Source organism: Neolamprologus multifasciatus, chromosome 9, assembly GCF_963576455.1.
Source record: "Neolamprologus multifasciatus chromosome 9, fNeoMul1.2, whole genome shotgun sequence".
Taxonomy (NCBI): Eukaryota; Metazoa; Chordata; class Actinopteri; order Cichliformes; family Cichlidae; genus Neolamprologus; species Neolamprologus multifasciatus.
The window spans coordinates 31,705,463-31,724,120 of NC_140447.1; the positions used below are offsets into that span (position 1 = coordinate 31,705,463).

The 18,658-nt window shown below is 40.0% G+C and overlaps 1 protein-coding gene across 1 annotated transcript; it reads left to right on the forward strand.

Annotated features, from left to right (window-relative positions):
- The first annotated feature begins 1,026 nt into the window (after positions 1 to 1,026).
- LOC146511907 (uncharacterized) lies at positions 1,027 to 16,362 on the forward strand. The gene is made up of 3 exons (XM_085171780.1): positions 1,027 to 2,203; positions 10,074 to 10,838; positions 15,780 to 16,362. The coding sequence occupies exons 1-3, from the start codon at positions 2,186 to 2,188 to the stop codon at positions 16,332 to 16,334; spliced, it is 1,338 nt and encodes a 445-aa protein (XP_085027906.1). The 5' UTR covers positions 1,027 to 2,185; the 3' UTR covers positions 16,335 to 16,362.
- Positions 16,363 to 18,658: the final 2,296 nt, after the last annotated feature.

Sequence of the window (18,658 nt, forward strand, 5' to 3'; positions counted from 1 at the left end):
GAAAGCCCCTAAACTTATATTTCTATTCAATAAGTTCTATTTATGTTAAAAGGAGGCCTCCTCTCTATCTGAGATGTGGATCATGATTTCCCTTTCTGTTCACACTGTTTGTGTCTATGTTCTCACATTCTGCATTTTTCTTTCTTTTTTTTGTTTTTTCTCCTACTTTTCTTTTTATGTCTCTTTTTCTCTTGTTGTGATGCTCAACCGTATATATTTAGATGCATGGATAAATAATGGTGCCTTATATGTTTATATTGTTGTTGACAAATAAAAGTTATTTTAAAAAATATAGGATCGGCCATCTTTTTCGCGTCACATGTCCAAACAGCATCGAATCAAAGCAGATCAGGAAGAAGGGGGCGGAGCAAAGCATGTGTGCGCAGGAGAGGAGTCGAGCAGAGAGAGCTGCTTTTTCATGAAACGGGAGTAAAGTAGTGAACTTAGAGGAGAGAAACAAACTAAAGTATCAATCATAAACCACTACCAACGTCCTGATCGATATCTGCATCGATCTGCCCACACTTGTCTCCTGGATCGTAGCTGAGATCAGCGTGAACCACGTGGGTCTCTGCTCCCTGATCTGTTTCCGGTGTTTGGAAAGAGTTCCAGCTTCATCACGGAGTTTCTCTCGGTTTGTGGGCTCATCTAAAGGTAAGCACCGAGCTAACTTTACTGTGAGTTCAGTTCATGTTGAGTTTAGCTCCTGAATGAGGTCTTCTGCTGCTCTCCTCGGTGTCTGTTCACAGTTTCTTGTGAAAGAGAGTGTTTGGAGAAAAACACCAACTAATCATTAGCTCAGCATGCTGGGAGAAGTTGGAGCAGAAAAGTCTTTTCATTGTCCCTGCAGCTGTTTTTCTGCCTGCACCAAACCTCTACAGTCTCATTTCTATTTGAAGCGATAACAGGAAGTCAGAGCGATCTGCTGCAGTATCAGGGTCACAATAAACTTTATTGTCCAGCTGCTGTGGATGAACACATGAGAGGAAGTGAACTCCTACAAAGTCTCATTTCAATGAGTCTGGCTGCTGTTTACAGATGCACAGGAAGATGTTAACAAAAACGAATGAAACAGATGAAAGTAAACAGTGTTCATATTTGAAAGCACAGAGAATAAAAATATATTGTGGTGGTTAATGTGCAGCTCTTGGTGATTTGGGAGACGAAGAATGTTTTTTATCGTGTTGTGGATTGAATGTTGGATTTTATTTATTTATTTTTGTCCACCTGTGGTTTATGATGGAGACTCTGATTCTCGTCCACCTGCTTTACCAAACCATGATTTGTTTATGTAGCACTTTAAAAACAACATTTTGCTTTGTGGGGTTTTTATTTCTTAAAGAGTCACGATTGTCATGTATGGAGAGAACCTATGGAGGGTGGAGAGACTGTGATCACGTTTTGTTGGTAGAATCCACAGCAGGAGCTGTTCAGCTGTGAATTGTTGGTGCAGTGGGGTCTTTAGGTTTGTGGTTGGTTCACCGTCTGATTGTTTTCCAGACAGAAGCAGAGTCATTAGCTGCAAACAGGTTTTGGAGTTTAGCCTCACTAAAGCTGAACTTTGAAACCGTCTCTGTCCCCACTCTGAAACACTTCCTGCCATGAAGTTATAATGAAGCACCAATCTGCAGTTACTCAGTCAGTGGAGGTTCAGTAGTGCAGTTTCTCAGCACTGTTATTAACTGAAGGCTGACTATGGCGTTATTTTTGTGCCACTATTCTGAGCGCACATAAAAAAAAGTTTGCAGGTGCAAGTGTTGTATTTTGAGGAGAAATTTATTTTGAGCGAAGAAAAGCTGAATTTGAGTGAACAAAATTCATTCCTGCGTGCAAAAAATGTATTTCAGTGTTTGCTATTATCCACACACACACACACAACTCTTACTCCATAACGGTGTAGAGAAAGAGTTGAGCGCGCACGGGCAGAAATGTTGAGAGCGCGAGCAACACGTTGAGAGCGCAAATGCAAAAACTGTGCGAGAGGGGCTGCTGTTGTGTGTGTTCATAGGTATTGTTGTCACTGAGTGTAGTAATGTTTATTTGCTCTGCTTCTTCTTGTCAGGGATAAAATACATATCTATACTTTTTGTGTCCCAGCTGAGTAACAGGAGGAGAAGAGTCTGGTGGAGCAGCAGAGGAACAGTTTCAGCCGTTTAGACTCAGCTCAGCCACTACAGAGGAAACAATGACTTCAACACAGGAGGTGAGAAAATATCTCAGTTAAATCTATGGCTGTGTGATATGATGAAATATATATCGAATGACGATATCTTTCTTTTATATTATGGGCTATCATTTGTTTCGTGGTGTTGCAACATACACCGTTTACAGCAGTATTTATTATTTTCTCTTTTATCACCTATGCAAGAATCACATGAAAGAGTACGGAGAGAGTTTGAGAAGCAAAAAAGAGCCGTCAAAATAAACCTTAGACTCAAACATCAGAACAGGCTTTCCCCCGCAAGCGGCCATCTAATAAATACTCACGAAGAAGATGGCGGCCGTTACAACTTATGTCTAAAAATTTATAGCTTCATGCATCATCAAAACACTCGAGTCCAGCTACAGTGTCTTCAGCTGCGCGACTTGTGTGAAATTCAGAGAATTTACAGAAAATGGATCATTTTGTGATATACCGGGTGGCCCATTTATATGGATACACCATAATAACATGGGAATGGTTGGTGATATTAAAGTCCTGTTCCGTAAGATGAAACTTCTAGCTCTGCATTTAGTTGCTTCAATGCCTCGATGACCGTTGTGGACAATATTGGTGTATTGCCACATCGTGAAGATCCTGCAAGACGGTGCATCTCTCGATAATGATGCCAATATCTTCAAGGGAGTCATCAGACTGTGCTCCTTTGTGGATTATTTTATAAACACCAAAAATCCATCCTCTCGAGCTCTTCAGCTTCCATCACGTTGAAATCCTAAAAAGGACAGAAATATTTTAAATCCGTTGTATTTTGGTCATCCCATCATCTGTCTATTCACTCCATTTTAGATAAATGGTCCACACTACCCTGATTACACAGATCCCTGAATGAGACTGAGGAGAACAGACCAAAGAAAAGTGTGGATTTAAGACTATCACCAAATAAAGACCAAGAAAAAGAGAAATGAAACATGGAGAGAGGGCAGAAGGAGCATGCAGCGGTGCACACCGTTAATCCCGGTTCACACGGCAGGAGTTTCAAACGGTCGAGAGAGTTCCAGACCGCACACGTATCGAATGACAAAAACAAAACTAGAAAATGGACACTTGTGGGTGCCCCTACCATGTGTGGTGTATGGCCACACAACGCTAACGAAACACCCTATGAGCACATTTTTCTTGCGAACATTCCCAGGGCAAACAGGAAGTCTCATACCCTCTTGAGATAAAATGTGACTTTGGAGTAAATAACCAAGTTGGCCGAGGAGGAGGCATTTCCAATAGTTGTGTGAGTTGTAACGGAAAGGACGACAAAAACAATAAAATGGCTGTAAGATGAAGGGCTGGAGTCCAGCAGCAGCTGGATGCTACCTGCTACACTGGTGAATATTTTCCCCTCTACGCTGACGGAAGAGTTGATTTACACCTCACTCAGATGGATCGGTGCCAAATTTATAATATTATTAATAATAATATTATTATTATTAATATTATTGTTGTTAATAATAATAATAATAATATATTCTGAGTATTATATTCTAATATTCTGCTGAACAGGGTTATTTTCTTTAGTTTAGCATAAAACAATGTAAGTGAATGGAAACAAAATAATAATGGATTGCATTTATATAGCGCTTTTCAAGGCACCCAAAGCGCTTTTTCACCACTATTCATTCACTCTCACATTCACACACTGGTGGAGGCAGCTACGGTTGTGGCCACAGCTGCCCTGGGGCAGACTGACAGAAGCGAGGCTGCCATATCCGTAGGCGGTAGGGTAAAGTGTCTTGCCCAACGACCAGGACAGAGAGCCCGGGGATTGGACCAGCGACCTTCAGGTTACAGATACGCTTCCCAACCCCCTGAGCCACGGTCAAATAACGGCTAAATAAGCTTTAAGGATGCATTCACGCTTCGATTCGCGAACTCTAAACAAAACAACACATGCAGCGCAATGACTTTTTTGATGTTTGTAGAGACCCCCACAGAACTTAAAGTCAATTTTTATTGTTGTTTAACCAATTCATAATTGTTCCTAAGTAATTTTAAACATGCTTTTCCCCATAAAGATGAATTTCTAATCCTCATTTCACAACTTGCAGGGAGAAACAATGTCACAGTAATGTAACATAGCCTTCTAGTTGAAAGTCTAGATTTATGGTTTTTAACTGAATGCAGCAGACACCTACTTTCACAAATGTCTGCTTTTCCAAAATATACTAAAGGGCAAAGCAGCTTTTATTCCAATATTTTAAGTGACAGTGTGTAGTCTTCTGCCATTGGGAGTCCAATTACACTGATTCCGATACATTGGGTCGTGGAATACGCTGCTTTAGCTCGGTGTACCCCCCGAAAGTAGGAAGAAAAGTGTAGTTGCATAGGAGTGTTGTTCAAAGGAATCAAAAACATTTCAATAGATATTTCCAGAAATTAATGACAAAAACTACACACTGTCACATTAATATGAGGTTTGCGGGCTACCACCACATCTGCAGTATTTATACCAAGTTTGAGTGAAAAAAATAATCTATTGTGTCACTGAGTTGTGGCAAAATGTCAAATGTTGTCTGGCTTTGTCTTTTCTCAGTGTAGTTAATTATTCCTTTGGGCAATTAAAGAGTAACAAAAAAAAGAAGATAAAAAGGCTACAATGCCAGCAGCGGCACTTATGGCATGAGTTACTTAGTTCTGCTTTACGTCAGGACCAAGTCCAGAATATAACACAAAACCAAGATGAGAAGTGTAGCCCAGGATAGAACAAGCATAAAATAACCCAAGAAAGTTATAAAGACAGGTTCATAACCAGACCTGAGATCAACCTGCAATTAATCTATTAGTTACAGAACATTTTAACAAGACAGAATACCTGTGAAATCGCAGACAGCGCTGCTGTAATCCGCCGCGCTGTTTCCCCTCCTTTTTTCATAAAATCTTCCTCAACTGCCCAGAGTACTGGTCAAGACTACTCATGATTGTGGACAGCAGTGGAACTGTGGTGATTAAGGGTGAACTCCGCATTGATCTACAAAGTTCAAAAAGAAAAATTTTAAATAGTTAAGTTAAAAACAGGACTAAATCCAGACCAAACCTGATCTAATCCCAAACAAAAACTCCTGGTGCCATCCAGGTTTAATATAAAGAAAAAAATGGGAGGAAAAAAATCGATTAATCAGATGGGAATGTGTAAAATCAATTACGATAAAAAAAAAAAAAAGATTTTTAAATCGGACAGAAAAGTTATTCCAACATGCCACCTAAAACGTTTATAGATGGACTGGCAGAATCAGGTGGCTGCAAAAGAGTGCCTCCCCCATGCAGTACGAAAATGCACAAATTTTGCACTTTAGTTGTAAAAGGAAACTCTGACATGTATCATGTTAGCAACGTCCTGTTTTCCCCAAATTTTTCATTCCATTGGTGCTGCCCTTCTCATAACACAATTTAGCCGCACTAAGCCGCACTAAGCTGAAAAAACATCAGCTCGATGCAGCTTCACAGATGGACCATGAAGGAAATCCCCTTTATCCCACCCCAAAGCAACACGAAAATGGCCCAAAATAGGTCAAAACATGCCACAAAATGCTCATAAGCACGGGGAGCGTGCTTGACGCACGTGACGTCATCGCAAAATTTTTTAAACATTAATAACTGGAAAACCGTAGCAGCACAAATGTTAATTTTACCGGCACAAACAAGCACTAACTAAGCAGAAGATTTTGTGGCATGTTTTGGCCTATTTTGGGCCGTTTTCGTGTTGCTTGGGGGGCTGGTGAACTCTGAATGACCTATGAAATAAAAGTGTAATCACTTTGACACCATAGCGATACAAACGATGATTTTACCAGCACGAACCGACACAAACGGAGCACTAACCACCCAGTATACTTGATTTTATTTTGGGGGGCATGTGGGGGTCACCTTCAGAGGTCTCTTTGAGACTCGCTGCGTGAAGATAGGCAAACTACGCAGCTCGCGGTTCTCTTCGATGAAACAGCGAGTATGGACTCGTCAACCATCACTGCACATCTATCCCAATTCTTGTTCGCTTTTACTCATAAAATCTTCAGTTCACTTAGCTTCGCCGGCATGACACATTCACACAGGCGAAGCTAAGCAAGCAGTGGATAGCTAACGTTCTGCTAACTTGATACTGCAATGAAACAAATAAAATAAGTGCGCTATTTGGAGTTCTAATGAAATTTTAAACACAGATTGGAGAATATTCAGATGTGCAGTAACGTCGAATATGCAAACAAATGTTTCCAATGCTAGCAAAATGCTAAAACCTACAGAACACATACGGCCCATATATTTACCGGAAAAATATAAAGCCTATATTTTTATCTGAAAAATATACCCCATTTATTATCACAAAGTACTAGTTAAATTATATTCTATTAAAAATACGAAGAAATTACCTTAACTCCAACGGATGAATCCCTCTTTCCAGACACGTGGCCAAAGCACACTGTGGCATAGATGAAGAAGGTCAATGCGTATGCGCGAAGATTTTTTTCATTCTCTGCGCATGCTCATAAAGGATGTGGAAAGGGCTCTTTGGATTTAATTAAATGTGTTCAATAAATTGGAAATATCACTATTATTTAACATTAAAACGGTTTAAAATTGATTAAATCAAATGTAAAAATATTAATTACAGCCATAAGATTAACAATTTTAAGTATATTGAACATATAAAACCATACATACAGAATCTACATTCACACAGAAAAGCCACAGAAGTTACAAGAAAATACAGCAAACATTTAAATAACAATAAAAGCAGTTGAAGAGTTTCTGCAGTGATCAATATTTCTTCAACAATAGAATTTTCAGAGTTTGTAGGGCTGCTTAAAAGCCTTGAAAATCCTTGGATTTTAATAGTCCTTTCAAGGTGTGAAAAGTGCTTGAACTTTAGATGTGGTGCTTAAAACGGGTTGAAATTGTAACTGTATTTCATTCACCACAAATAACTATCTGATTGAATATTTTTCTTAACAGAGAAATAAAATGAGTCGCAAAGTCTAGAAACAAAATTTCTGCTCCTGATCTGCCTTGCACCTCTGCATGTCTGGAACAAGGATTTGCACCTTTTCACAATGGGGAAGTTTACGTGAGTCCTAGAAAATAATTTTCGACTATGTGTATCTAACACATGCAAGTTTTTTGCATCGCATGCTCCCATGGACACAGTGACGCGATATGCTGAGATGGAGAAGGAGCTTTTAGCCATGGTATTCGGCTGCACAAAATTTAAAGATTCTGTCTATGGAAAGGCGACAATTGTCAAAGCAATTGACCACCAACCCCTGGTGACCGTAATGAAAAAGCCCATCCATGTCGCCCCTGCCTGGCTCCAGGGGATGTTACTCCAACTACAGAGTTATGACATCAGCCTAGTCTACAAAAAAGGAAAGCACATGTATCTTGCTGACACCCTTTTCTAGAGCTCCACTCGCTCCGTTGTCACAAAGCTGAGTTGAAAGCACTGATTATGAAGTGATGACAGTGAGTGATGTGCTACAAGCCCTCAGCACAGTCATCCAGCGAGGATAGTCCATCAGAGAGAGCCAAGTCAAGCCCGCTCTAGCCCCTTTTTTTCCCATACAGGGATGAGCTCAGCGTGGAGGATTCCCCAATCCCTGCACAAAGAATACACCAATATTGTCCACAAAGGTCATCTAGGCATTGAAGCAACTAAGTGCAGAGCTAGAAGTTTCATCTTTTGGCTGGCAATGTCAAAAGACATCACAGAAGAGCTGCATTCTTGCACAGTGTGCAGCAGCACTAAGGCGCATCAGCTGACAGAACCTCTACAGACCTCCCGAAATTTTCACCTGGCATGGAAAACAATAGCAGGTCCATGTAGATTCCTGTTCAAGATGGATTGAGATCAACCTTCTCCGTCACTCAACCACAGCAGCGGTGCACCACACACGCTCATTACTGACAATGGCAGACAGTAGACAAGTCAGCAGTTCAACGATTTTGCGAAGCAACTGGACTTCACTCATTCGACCAGTAGTCCAGAGTTTCCACAGTCAAATGGTCTTGCTGAGAGAGCAGTACACAGTGAGAAACAACTCATGGAGAAATCCCAGAGAAATTGGACTGACTTTTTCTTGACTTCTTAAACCTTAGAAACATTCCCTGCAACACTAGGCTCCAGTGACAAACGTCTCATCAGACATGCGCAGGGATTACTGTGTGCAGCAAGCTTTTAGAGCTCGTCACAAAGGATCTCAGGGCAGATCAGTGACCGACTTTGTGTCAAAAGTCTCACACTAAAATGTCATGGGACAGGTCCAGCTGCACACTACAGCCATTGCAAGGACAAGTGGTCTGAATGCAGACAGAAAAAGGCTATGACAAGCTAGGAACTGTAGGAAGGAAGAGCAACGAGCCACGATCCTATATCATCCAGATCGACAGAAGAACCTACAGGAGGAATCGCTGCCACATCCTCCCGATGGCAGAGCCGCCGCCGCCATAGCTCCATGACTATGACCCTGAGTGCCAGGACACCAACCATTCTGGATAGTTCTACACTCGCACTACAAACACCACAGCACCACACACGCTCAAATGAAGACTCACAGAGCGCATCATCTCCCAAGCCTGTGCAAATACCCGACCAAGAGATTGTAAACCAGGCGTCATACATTACATATGCAGGTCACATCTGCAGACTTAACCCAAGATAAACACAATGGCATCACATGTATGTATAATCAGTCTAAAGTCAGTATGTTGAGAAATGATGTTGACTGGGTGTTTGCATTTCTAATGATTGGTTGCTGTACTGAGGTATGGGGTTCGTCCAACCATAAACACTGTTAGGTTAAAATTCACTTTAAAAACATAACGTCTAGAAAGACTTGTAATAGTGTAAATGTTTTCTTGCAGGGGTAACTTAGTTTTGTCAGGTGCTGAAAGCTAAACGGAAAGGATGTAGATCATTTGGTTAAATTATCATTTTGCATCATTTGTCTGTTATGAGCCACCGTACCTGTGTGGGCTAATCCAATTGGAACAGTATGTGGGGGTTACATGCGTGCAATACACATACATGTGGTTATTGACTTATACCACCTCACAAGACAACTACAGTGCCGTTTTCTTGTTTTGTGGGGTGTTTTTTTCAACAGGACATGAATATCTCATGTTGATTTGTTCACATTTGCACATCTTCATTTTTTAACTGAAATGTGTGTTTTGAGTTCATACACTATATACATACAAGACGACCTTTTCCTTTTGCAGTATTTTTGTGTGGTGCGTTTTTGTAAGTTTTAACAAAAAGGGAACAAAAGCGTTTAAGTCAACCAAGGATGATTTCTTTTAATTTTCACATGGTCTTACCAGGGTTGATGTGACGTGAAACATACATTGTTATTTTTATGTTTAGTGTTGTGCTGAAAGGGCTTCAAAATGGACCTTGAAAGTGCTTAAAGTGGTGATGGCCAGAGGGGCCGATGGCGCGATATGGCAGCCTCGCTTCTGTCAGTCTGCCCCAGGGCAGCTGTGGCTACATCTGTAGCTGCCTCCACCAGTGTGTGAATGTGAGAGTGAATGAATAGTGGAATTGTACAGCGCTTTTGAGGGCCCCGAACAGTGCTATATAAATGCAATCCATTATTATTGTTATTATTATTATTATTATTATTATTATTATTATTATTACTATTAGTGTTTAAATTTTACTCTAAAAAAGGCATATGAACCCTGCATTTTAAGTACAACTCTCATTGTAGCATCTGATTATAATGTGATACTATCACCAAGAATGTGTTGGTAACACACCTACAATGTTTTTGTTAACATCTTTGATTCAACTAATGGAAGGAGTTGGAAAGTTCAGTTTGTTCCACGACTGCATTTTACTCACTGCCTGTTTGTATCTCTGTCACCTCAGGACCAACATGGAGCAGGAAGTCAGCACTCTCAGGAGGCTGATGAACTTCAAAGACAAAAAAGAGAAAAGAAATACACCTGTGAGGAGTGTGGGAAGGATTTTAGCCGTTCTGGCAACTTAAAAACACACCAATTCATCCACAGTGGACTTAAACCGTACATCTGTGATCAGTGTGGTAAAGCTTTTAATCACAGAAGCCACTTACGACGTCATCAAGTTACTCACTCTGGAATGAAAGCGCACAGCTGTGAGTTGTGTGGTAAAGCTTTTGCTGACAGTGGAAGTTTACAGAGTCATCTAGTTACCCACTCTGGAGTAAAACCATACAGCTGTGATCAGTGTGGTAAAGCTTTTGCTCATAGTAAAAGCTTAAAGAGTCATCTAGTTACCCACTCTGGAGTTAAACCATACAGCTGTGATCAGTGTGGTAAAGCTTTTGCTCGCAGTAGGTACTTACGGAGTCATCTAGTTTCGCACTCTGGAATTAAGGCGTACAGCTGCGACATTTGTGGAAAAACCTTCCGCTGGCCACTCAGCCGTAATATTCACCGACGCATTCACACCAAAAAGGATTTTTGCTTCTGTGATCAGTGTGGCAAAACCTTTGTGACATACAAATATTTACAGCAGCACATGTTTAAACACACTGAGGAGAGACCTTATAAATGTGACCTGTGTGAAAAGACCTTTAAAGAGCCACGTTCCCTGAGACAACATCAACACATTCACACCAGAAAGAAACTCTACAAGTGCACTTACTGTGAGGTATGTATTTTTCTTTGTACACTTGCACTTATTTTGAAGTATTTTGTGAATTGATTTTAATTTCAAAGCTAAATGAGACATGAAAACTTCATGTACAGAATATTCAGTCAAATCTGAGACAAATCTCCTGAAATTATCCTGATGTTGGAAAAAACGTAAAGTTTTAAGTTTCTCACCTTTCTGTCTATCTAACATTCACACTCCAATGGATGCATCGGAGAGCAGCTTGAGAGTTAATATCTTGTGACCAGTGTTGTTTCCCACTACAGATTACAGAATACATGCCCCAAAAAGTAGTTTGTAATGAATTCCATTACATTACTCATTTAGAGTAATGTAACGTAACTTAAATGTGCTGTGGGCCATTATCTCACTGGAGGACCACTTCAGTGTTCAAGCAGTACAAAAAAGCAATTAAAAACACCCACAAATATTTCCAGAAAATGTGGAGGGCTTTTTTAAAAATTCAGATATTGTATTCATCACCACCTGCATTCTCCTTGACCTTATAGCAGCTTTTGATACTATCTCTCACCGTATCCTTCGTCATAGATTAGCATCTACTGCCACCAACAGTACAGCACTGCCCTGATTTACCCCGTATCTCTCTGGCCGTTCAGTTTCTTCAATTACTCACTCACAGATCACTATCTACTCCAGTTAATTCCGGTGTACCCCAAGGCTCTGTCCTGTGTCGCTTAATTTTTATTATCTATCTCCAGAGGTGGGTGGTAACGAGTTACATTTACACTTCAAAAAGTACCTTTATTTCACCATACTTTTCACTTTAAGAAACGCTACTTTTACTCAGCTATATTTGGCAATATTCAAATTGTTACTTTAAAAATGTAATTAATTTCACACATTAGATAATACTACTAATACTGGATCATGCCACCAGTGGAGTTTAATGTAACTCTTTTACCAAGCAATGTAGCCATGCAGTCGCATGACCAGTTATAAACTGTGGTGGGCAGAGTGGCCCAAGCCTTTCAAACTAGCGGACACATGAAAAGAAGAAACAGGAAAACGTGGCAGAGGCTTCTGTCTGCACTAGAATTCAAGATAAACACCCTTGGCCTCATATTTAAAGGATGTTTCGCTTAAGAACAGAACAAACGAACAGCTACATAATGTGGTGCCTTCAATATGAGCCCAAACAAACCAACATTTCAGCGTGAAAAAACTCAACTCCTCTAACCTGACGAAACGTCATGGAAAGTTTGCTCTAAATTTCTTTTTACCTGTAGTTAAGTGGAGGTCAGTCTTTATATTACAGCAGCTGTGTCAAGCTCGATTCCTTAAGATTAGAGGCTACATCGCAGCTACAGTCACGGCTTTCATCACTGTCTTCCTCGTCTTTCGCCAGAGTAACAGCCAAACGGTGTGAGGAGGATCTGTTGGCTAGCTCTGCTTAGCCTTGCACCTGTTCTTATTTTAAATGTAATCTGGAATTCATCGCAAACTGTTTGTGTGGGATATGAAGGCCAAGATTTTGTTTTACAACAACAGTTGGTAGAAAACATCTCCAGTGTGATTAAAATTCTCATGCCAAATATCCACAGCTTGGCAGTCTATATAGAACTATAATGCCCAGACCTAATTCTTTTGAAAACCATACATCTTTCCATGCGTCTCAACTTCATCACACATCACCTAGACACAGAGCTGGGTGAGGCCAGCACAAACGGCAGCCTATCTGGTAAGACTTCTTTGGATCCTCGTGGTCAGGGATGCCAGAAGCAGGGAGAGGTACCTTACATGTCCATTCACTTGAGGAGTGGATCTATTGCATAGCTTTCCTCACATCAAGATGCTGTCAATCAAAACGAATACAGCTCTTTCTGCGTCTGGAGCTTGTAAAGGACTTTTTAGTCAGGCCAGACTCCTGTCACTGCTAAACAGTTACAGTTTCAAAGCAAGAACTTTGAAAGCAAACTGCTGCCGAAGCTTAACCATTACCTTACTGAGTGAAGAAATGGCACATTTTTGCGAAATATGCTGAAATAGATGCACACTAGGGGTGCAACGACACACAAAATTCATGGTTCTGTTCGGTTTGATACTTTGGTGTCACGGTTCGATATTTTTTCGATACAAAAAAAATGTTCATGCCTTTTTAATTTGTCATTTATTAAAAATATAAATATATATATTTCAACTCAAAAGTACAGTTTTTAAATTTAATGTTGTTGAAACAACAAAGTAATAAAAAAAATTAATATCTGATTGAGAAATCACTCATCTTTAGAAAAGAGAGTTTATAACAGAGAAATGTCTCTTTCCAAAATGGTAAATGGTAAATGGACTGGTTCTTATATAGCGCTTTTCTACTCTTCTGAGCACTCAAAGCGCTTTATACAACTTGTGCATTCACCCATTCACACCAGCACATTTTTCTAAGTGCTTTCTAACTGACATTCACACACATTCATACTCCGATGGACGCATCGGAGAGCAATTTGGGGTTAGTATCTTGCCCAAGGATATTTGGCATGCAGACTAGGGGAAGCCAGGAATCGAACCACCAACCTTCCGATCAGTAGATGACCTGCTCTACCACCTGAGCTACAGCCACCCCCAAAATAAAAGCTATACTATACGCTTCTTCTGGGCTATATTCTCAGCAGCATATTAAACATATCAGGTCCCCATGAGGAAAATCATGTGCTAACGGCTGTCTAAATGACTCGGGTAAAGTTTGTAGCATGCGTGCTTGTTGTTTTTGATGTCTGTGTAAATGTGCAGTCTTATTCATTGTGTTCCCACTAGTGCTGTCAGCGTTAATCTCGTTAAAATTATGTTAACGCCACAACGCCTCAAATCTCCGTTAACGAGCTTACGCGGATCGCCCCGTGCGTGGGGCTAACTGCGCTAACACACTAGTTCCCACCCATGTAATTGAGCATTGCGTGGCACATCCGACATACTGTTTTACTTTTGTCCAAGACGCGCTCACCATGAGGGTCATACTTCACATGAAAACCAAAATAGTTCCAAACGCCAGATCTGAATGAGGGTGGGGGAGGTTCAATTTGCCATGTTGCAACGAGCTTAGCTTCTGTCTCGCTAGCTTGCCCTGCACTCAGTGGATCTGCGCTCGACAGTGCAGCCTAGGCAGATAAGTCAAACGGCAACCCACTGAGCTCTCAACACAGACAGCATCGTCAGAAGAAAAGTTGATAAAATAAATTAAACATTTTGTATTGTTCGACACATATGCGTACCGAACCGAAAGCACTGTATCGAACGGTTCAATACCGATACGTGTATTGTTGCACCCCTAATGCACACCCATACAATTTATGTTAAAGTGAGCCACCTTGTATGTACATATGTTGAAGATGCCTCGTTCAAATGGTTTCTCTGAGGCTGCTGTGCCATTTGAAGTAAATGTGAATATAATTTGTATAGCATATCTTGCCACTAAAAATGGTTTGCATCATTCATATATTTATATTATTTACTGTAGTCGCTGGTTTGAAAAAGCTTTATGATGGGAAAAACAAATCTGGAAGGTAGAATTGTTGCCTTATTCTGTTGATGTTTTTACATTTATTCTATTTGAAAATACTAAAATTTGTGTATTTATTTTTGTTTGATTGCATTTATTAAAAATATAATTACACATTACAATCAGTTACTCAGTACTTGAGTAGTCTTTTCACCAACTACTTTCCTACTCTTGAATTATCTTTTTAAACTCCTCTTCAAGTAATGCTACTCATACTAAATTACTTAATAATTTTTGGATACTCGATCTACCTCTATTTCCTACCTCTACGTAATATTTACAAAAAAATATATATAACTTCCACTTTTACTGCTGTAAAAATGAAACGAAGCTCTACTTATCTTCCAGACCCACAGCTACTCTCCCACCCACATCAATTTCTGACTGTTTAAGTGAAACCAAGGTCTGGTTTACTCACAACTTTCTTAAACTTAATGTCAATAAAGTGGGCAGCAAATCAAAACTAAGTCAAGTTCAAACCAGAAGTCTTTCATTATTCATTGATAACACTGTTGTCACACCTTCCCCTCAGGTTAAGAGTCTTGGTGTCATCCTCGACAGTACTCTTTCCTTCATAGCACATATAAATAATATCACTTCGTCTTCGTATTTTCTCCTTCATAATATTAAACACCTTTGTCCTTCACTCAACGAAATCACGACAGGTATCAGTGCTGCGTTCACGACTTCCCTGCTTGCATGCAATCTGCTTTCTTGAAATTCTTCAGTGTAGTCTTTCAAATAAAGCAGTTTTCAGCAGAGTTCAGCTTCTACACAGTGTTTTCAACAGATATCTCTCCTTCTGCTGTTTTCAGATTCCACTACACGGCGTTCACACTGCATTTTCGCAGGAAATGCAACTTTTTCTGGTTCAGTTTTGAGTTCCCTTCCCAGATTCCTTAATGCCGATTCGCACCCTGGGCCATCTGACCTCAGGAAATCACATGATAGGGTGGGGCTAGGTTTCACAATGAGCTCACCCGAAACCCTGGCTGATTGTGACCCACACCCGTTTTCACACTGTACTCATGATTAGGTAGAAGGTCATCAGGGGGTCCTTTTATCCCTCTTTGGGGGATAAACTATACTGCCACTTTTCTATCACATGTCCTGTTATGTGGATGTCATTTTTCTCAGAAACAAAAGTCAGATAAAAGAAATAATTAGGTAATTCTTTGTTTTTTACATTCTTTAGGTCCCAATTAGCACAAATAGCAAAGAGAAATTGAAAATGTATGCCATGAAAGAGTGTCTTAGGAGGTTAAATAAAAGAGCAAGAGAGAACTTCAAAAGATTGTTATAACCTCTACAGCGACCATCAAATCAATTAAAAAATATTGCCGTGAACAGCTGGTTTTGCATACAATATGAAACAATAGATGTTTTAATATCATCATAACTTACACTGTCTTTGTGTCTTTGTTTAGAAACAGAGCGACACAGATGGACCCACTTCTCAACCCTGTCGTCGCTGTGGTGGTGGGAAAGCGTTTCATTGTGACCTTTGTGGAAAAACTTTCAATCATCCAGATAGCCTAAAACTACATCAACGTAGACACACTGGAGACAACATGAATTACTGCAAAGAGTGTGGGAAAGGCTTCCCCACAACAAGTGAATTAAAAAAACATTATCTTTATCACAGTGGCGTTAAAAAGCACATGTGTGACCAGTGTGGTTCATCTTTCTTCACTGCAAATCAGCTTAAAGAGCATAAACGAGTCCACACAGGAGAGAAACCATATAAGTGCAGACACTGTGACAAAAGCTTCTCAAGTTCAGGCCATCGTAATTTTCATGAAGGTACACACATTGAAGGGAACTTCAGCTGTGACCAGTGTGACAAGACCTTCAAGAATCTCAGTTCATACTCCGCACACAAACGATCCCACACTGCAAATAAACTGTTTCACTGTTACCAATGTGCAAAAACATTCACTTCATTATCTGCTCTGTGCAAACATCAGCGTGATCATGCATGACTGAAATCAATGGATCACAATGAATCTGCCGAGACACAAAGATCCTCTTCAGGTTTCAGGGTCAGACTTAAAAACCTCAAGATCAGGGTCCACAGAGTTCAGCTGGAGTCTCCTATAAAAAGTGTGTCAGCTGATGTCACCCTTGGATCTAATCAGGTTGCTCTGATTTGGACCTGCAGTGAATAATCCTGAATCTTAAATTTAGAAGTTGGAATTATGGATATATAGATCAACTTAATTTTTCTTTGATAAATGTTGATGCTCTGTTTTAAAACCCACCTTGTTTTATTGTAATTTTATGTGTTATCTTTTTAAACTTTAATCTTAAATCCCTTTCTCCCAAAACCACAAATAATTTCACACTAGTTGCACTTACAGCACCCAATACAAACTAAATTGTCAACCAGCTTTGAAACAAAAGCTGCTTTGACTTAAGGAAAAAAATCTCAAGCTAAACTGGCAATGGGCTGTACTTCCATGTAGTACCAGTTTGTACCAGAAGATTGAGCAGTGAGTGTAATCTTTATTTAATCAGGCAAAGAACACATTCTTATTCACAGTGGCAGCAAAGAATTGTTAAGGTTAGCTGATGTGCAGCACATATCAGGACCATTGAAACGATCACAAAGACTACTTTTACTTAATTCAAATTCTATCAAACCTCTGCTTTTGGGTCCTCCTTTCACTTTAGTGTATTTACTGTATTCTTTAAATCCATGTGTAGTTTAGTGAATGCATTTTGAGCTGCATGTTTTGCAGCTGTTTTCTTGTTGGGTGTAAGTTTGTATTGTGAAACAGTGATACTGTTAAAGCATTAGTTATATTTGATTAACTCTGTGTAAAGTTTATTTTATAAAACAGTTTGACGTGAAAAATAAAGAAATGGTCTGACAACAAGTAGTTTGGGCCATGATTTCATGTTCATATTAACTGTTGGTACAGGTGGAGGTTTATCAGAGGAGGAGACTTGGGGGTTCCTGCAATTTACTAAAAATTCCAAAATGAGCATCAAGGAAAATAAGGACAAAAGTTTACAGAGGGTGTCTTAACGGTTAACAAAAAAAAAGTGGCAGCTACAAGCTTTTTCCTTTCTGTGAAAGAGGAACATTAGTTTCTCAGTTTATTTAATAGATTGTCAATGTGTGGCTTAAAGGAAAGATTGTCATCAATCACAATACATAGGTATTTGTATGAGGCCACAGTTTCTATACAAATACCTTGAGCAGATACAAGAGAAGGAAGCACTGCAGGCACTCTCTTTCTGTTTGAGACGACATAAATAATAATAATGGATTGCATTTATACAGCGCTTTTCAAGACACTCAAAGCGTTTTACAATTCCACTATTCATTCACTCTCACATTCACACACTGGTGGAGGCAGCTACAGATGTAACCACAGCTGCCCTGGAGCAGACTGACAGAAGCAAGGCTGCCATATCGTGCCATCGGCCCCTCTGGCCAACACCAGTAGGCAGTAGGTGAAGTGTCTTGCCCAAGGACACAACGACAGAGACTGTCCGAGCCGGGGCTCGAACCAGCAACCTTCCGATTAAGACGAACTGCCAACTCTTGAGCCACGATCTACCACATGACTTTTTTCTGCATTTAAAACCAGTCTGAATTGACCAAGCTGAGACTGAATACTGTGAAAAGCTTGCTGTAATTGTTTGAAAAACATGTTGATGGTACGATCACAAGAATAAATAATTGTATCATCTGCATACAAATGAACAGATGCATCTACATTTTGTCCCACACGTCCCATTAATAGTAATGTCCCCCCCTTTTGTCAGTGTGGGCACTTCCTCTCCTTGCTCTTTACATGCTTTGCTTCTTTTATTGATTTTTATGCTGATTTTTTTCCCTTTTTTCCATATGAGCTTACCTGCGATTGCTTCTGGACACTTATAGATCATTAGGACTAAAGTGTTCTTAACAGAAACAGCAACATTTTTATAGTTACCTTATCTTCAGTGCTGTGTGTGTCTGTGGCCTACACACAGCTGAAGCCTGATTTATAGTGTCTGGGCACCAAGCGGCCTCAATAGCCTGGAAAGGTGATAACCACCAGGCTAACTAGCAACAAGATGCTTTCCCTCTCCACAGATGACTACCACAGCCTCCTGCAGAAGATTGCAGTACTGGAGACAAAAATTCATTGCTTAGAAGTAAACGTGGAGGTAAATGGACTGTGTGGAAATGAAACAACCTTGCCTTTGATTCAAAACAATGGCGATGAGCAAGCTAGTACACAGCTAAGGAGCACAGATAACATGACCAAGAAAGTAGCCTGTGCATTATAATAAATCCTCAAGCGATAAT

Excerpts from the sequence above, each read along its gene's own strand:
- LOC146511907 (XM_085171780.1), top strand. Across the intron at positions 10,839-15,779 it reads ACAAGTGCACTTACTGTGAG|AAACAGAGCGACACAGATGG; the intron begins GTATGTATTTTT and ends GTCTTTGTTTAG.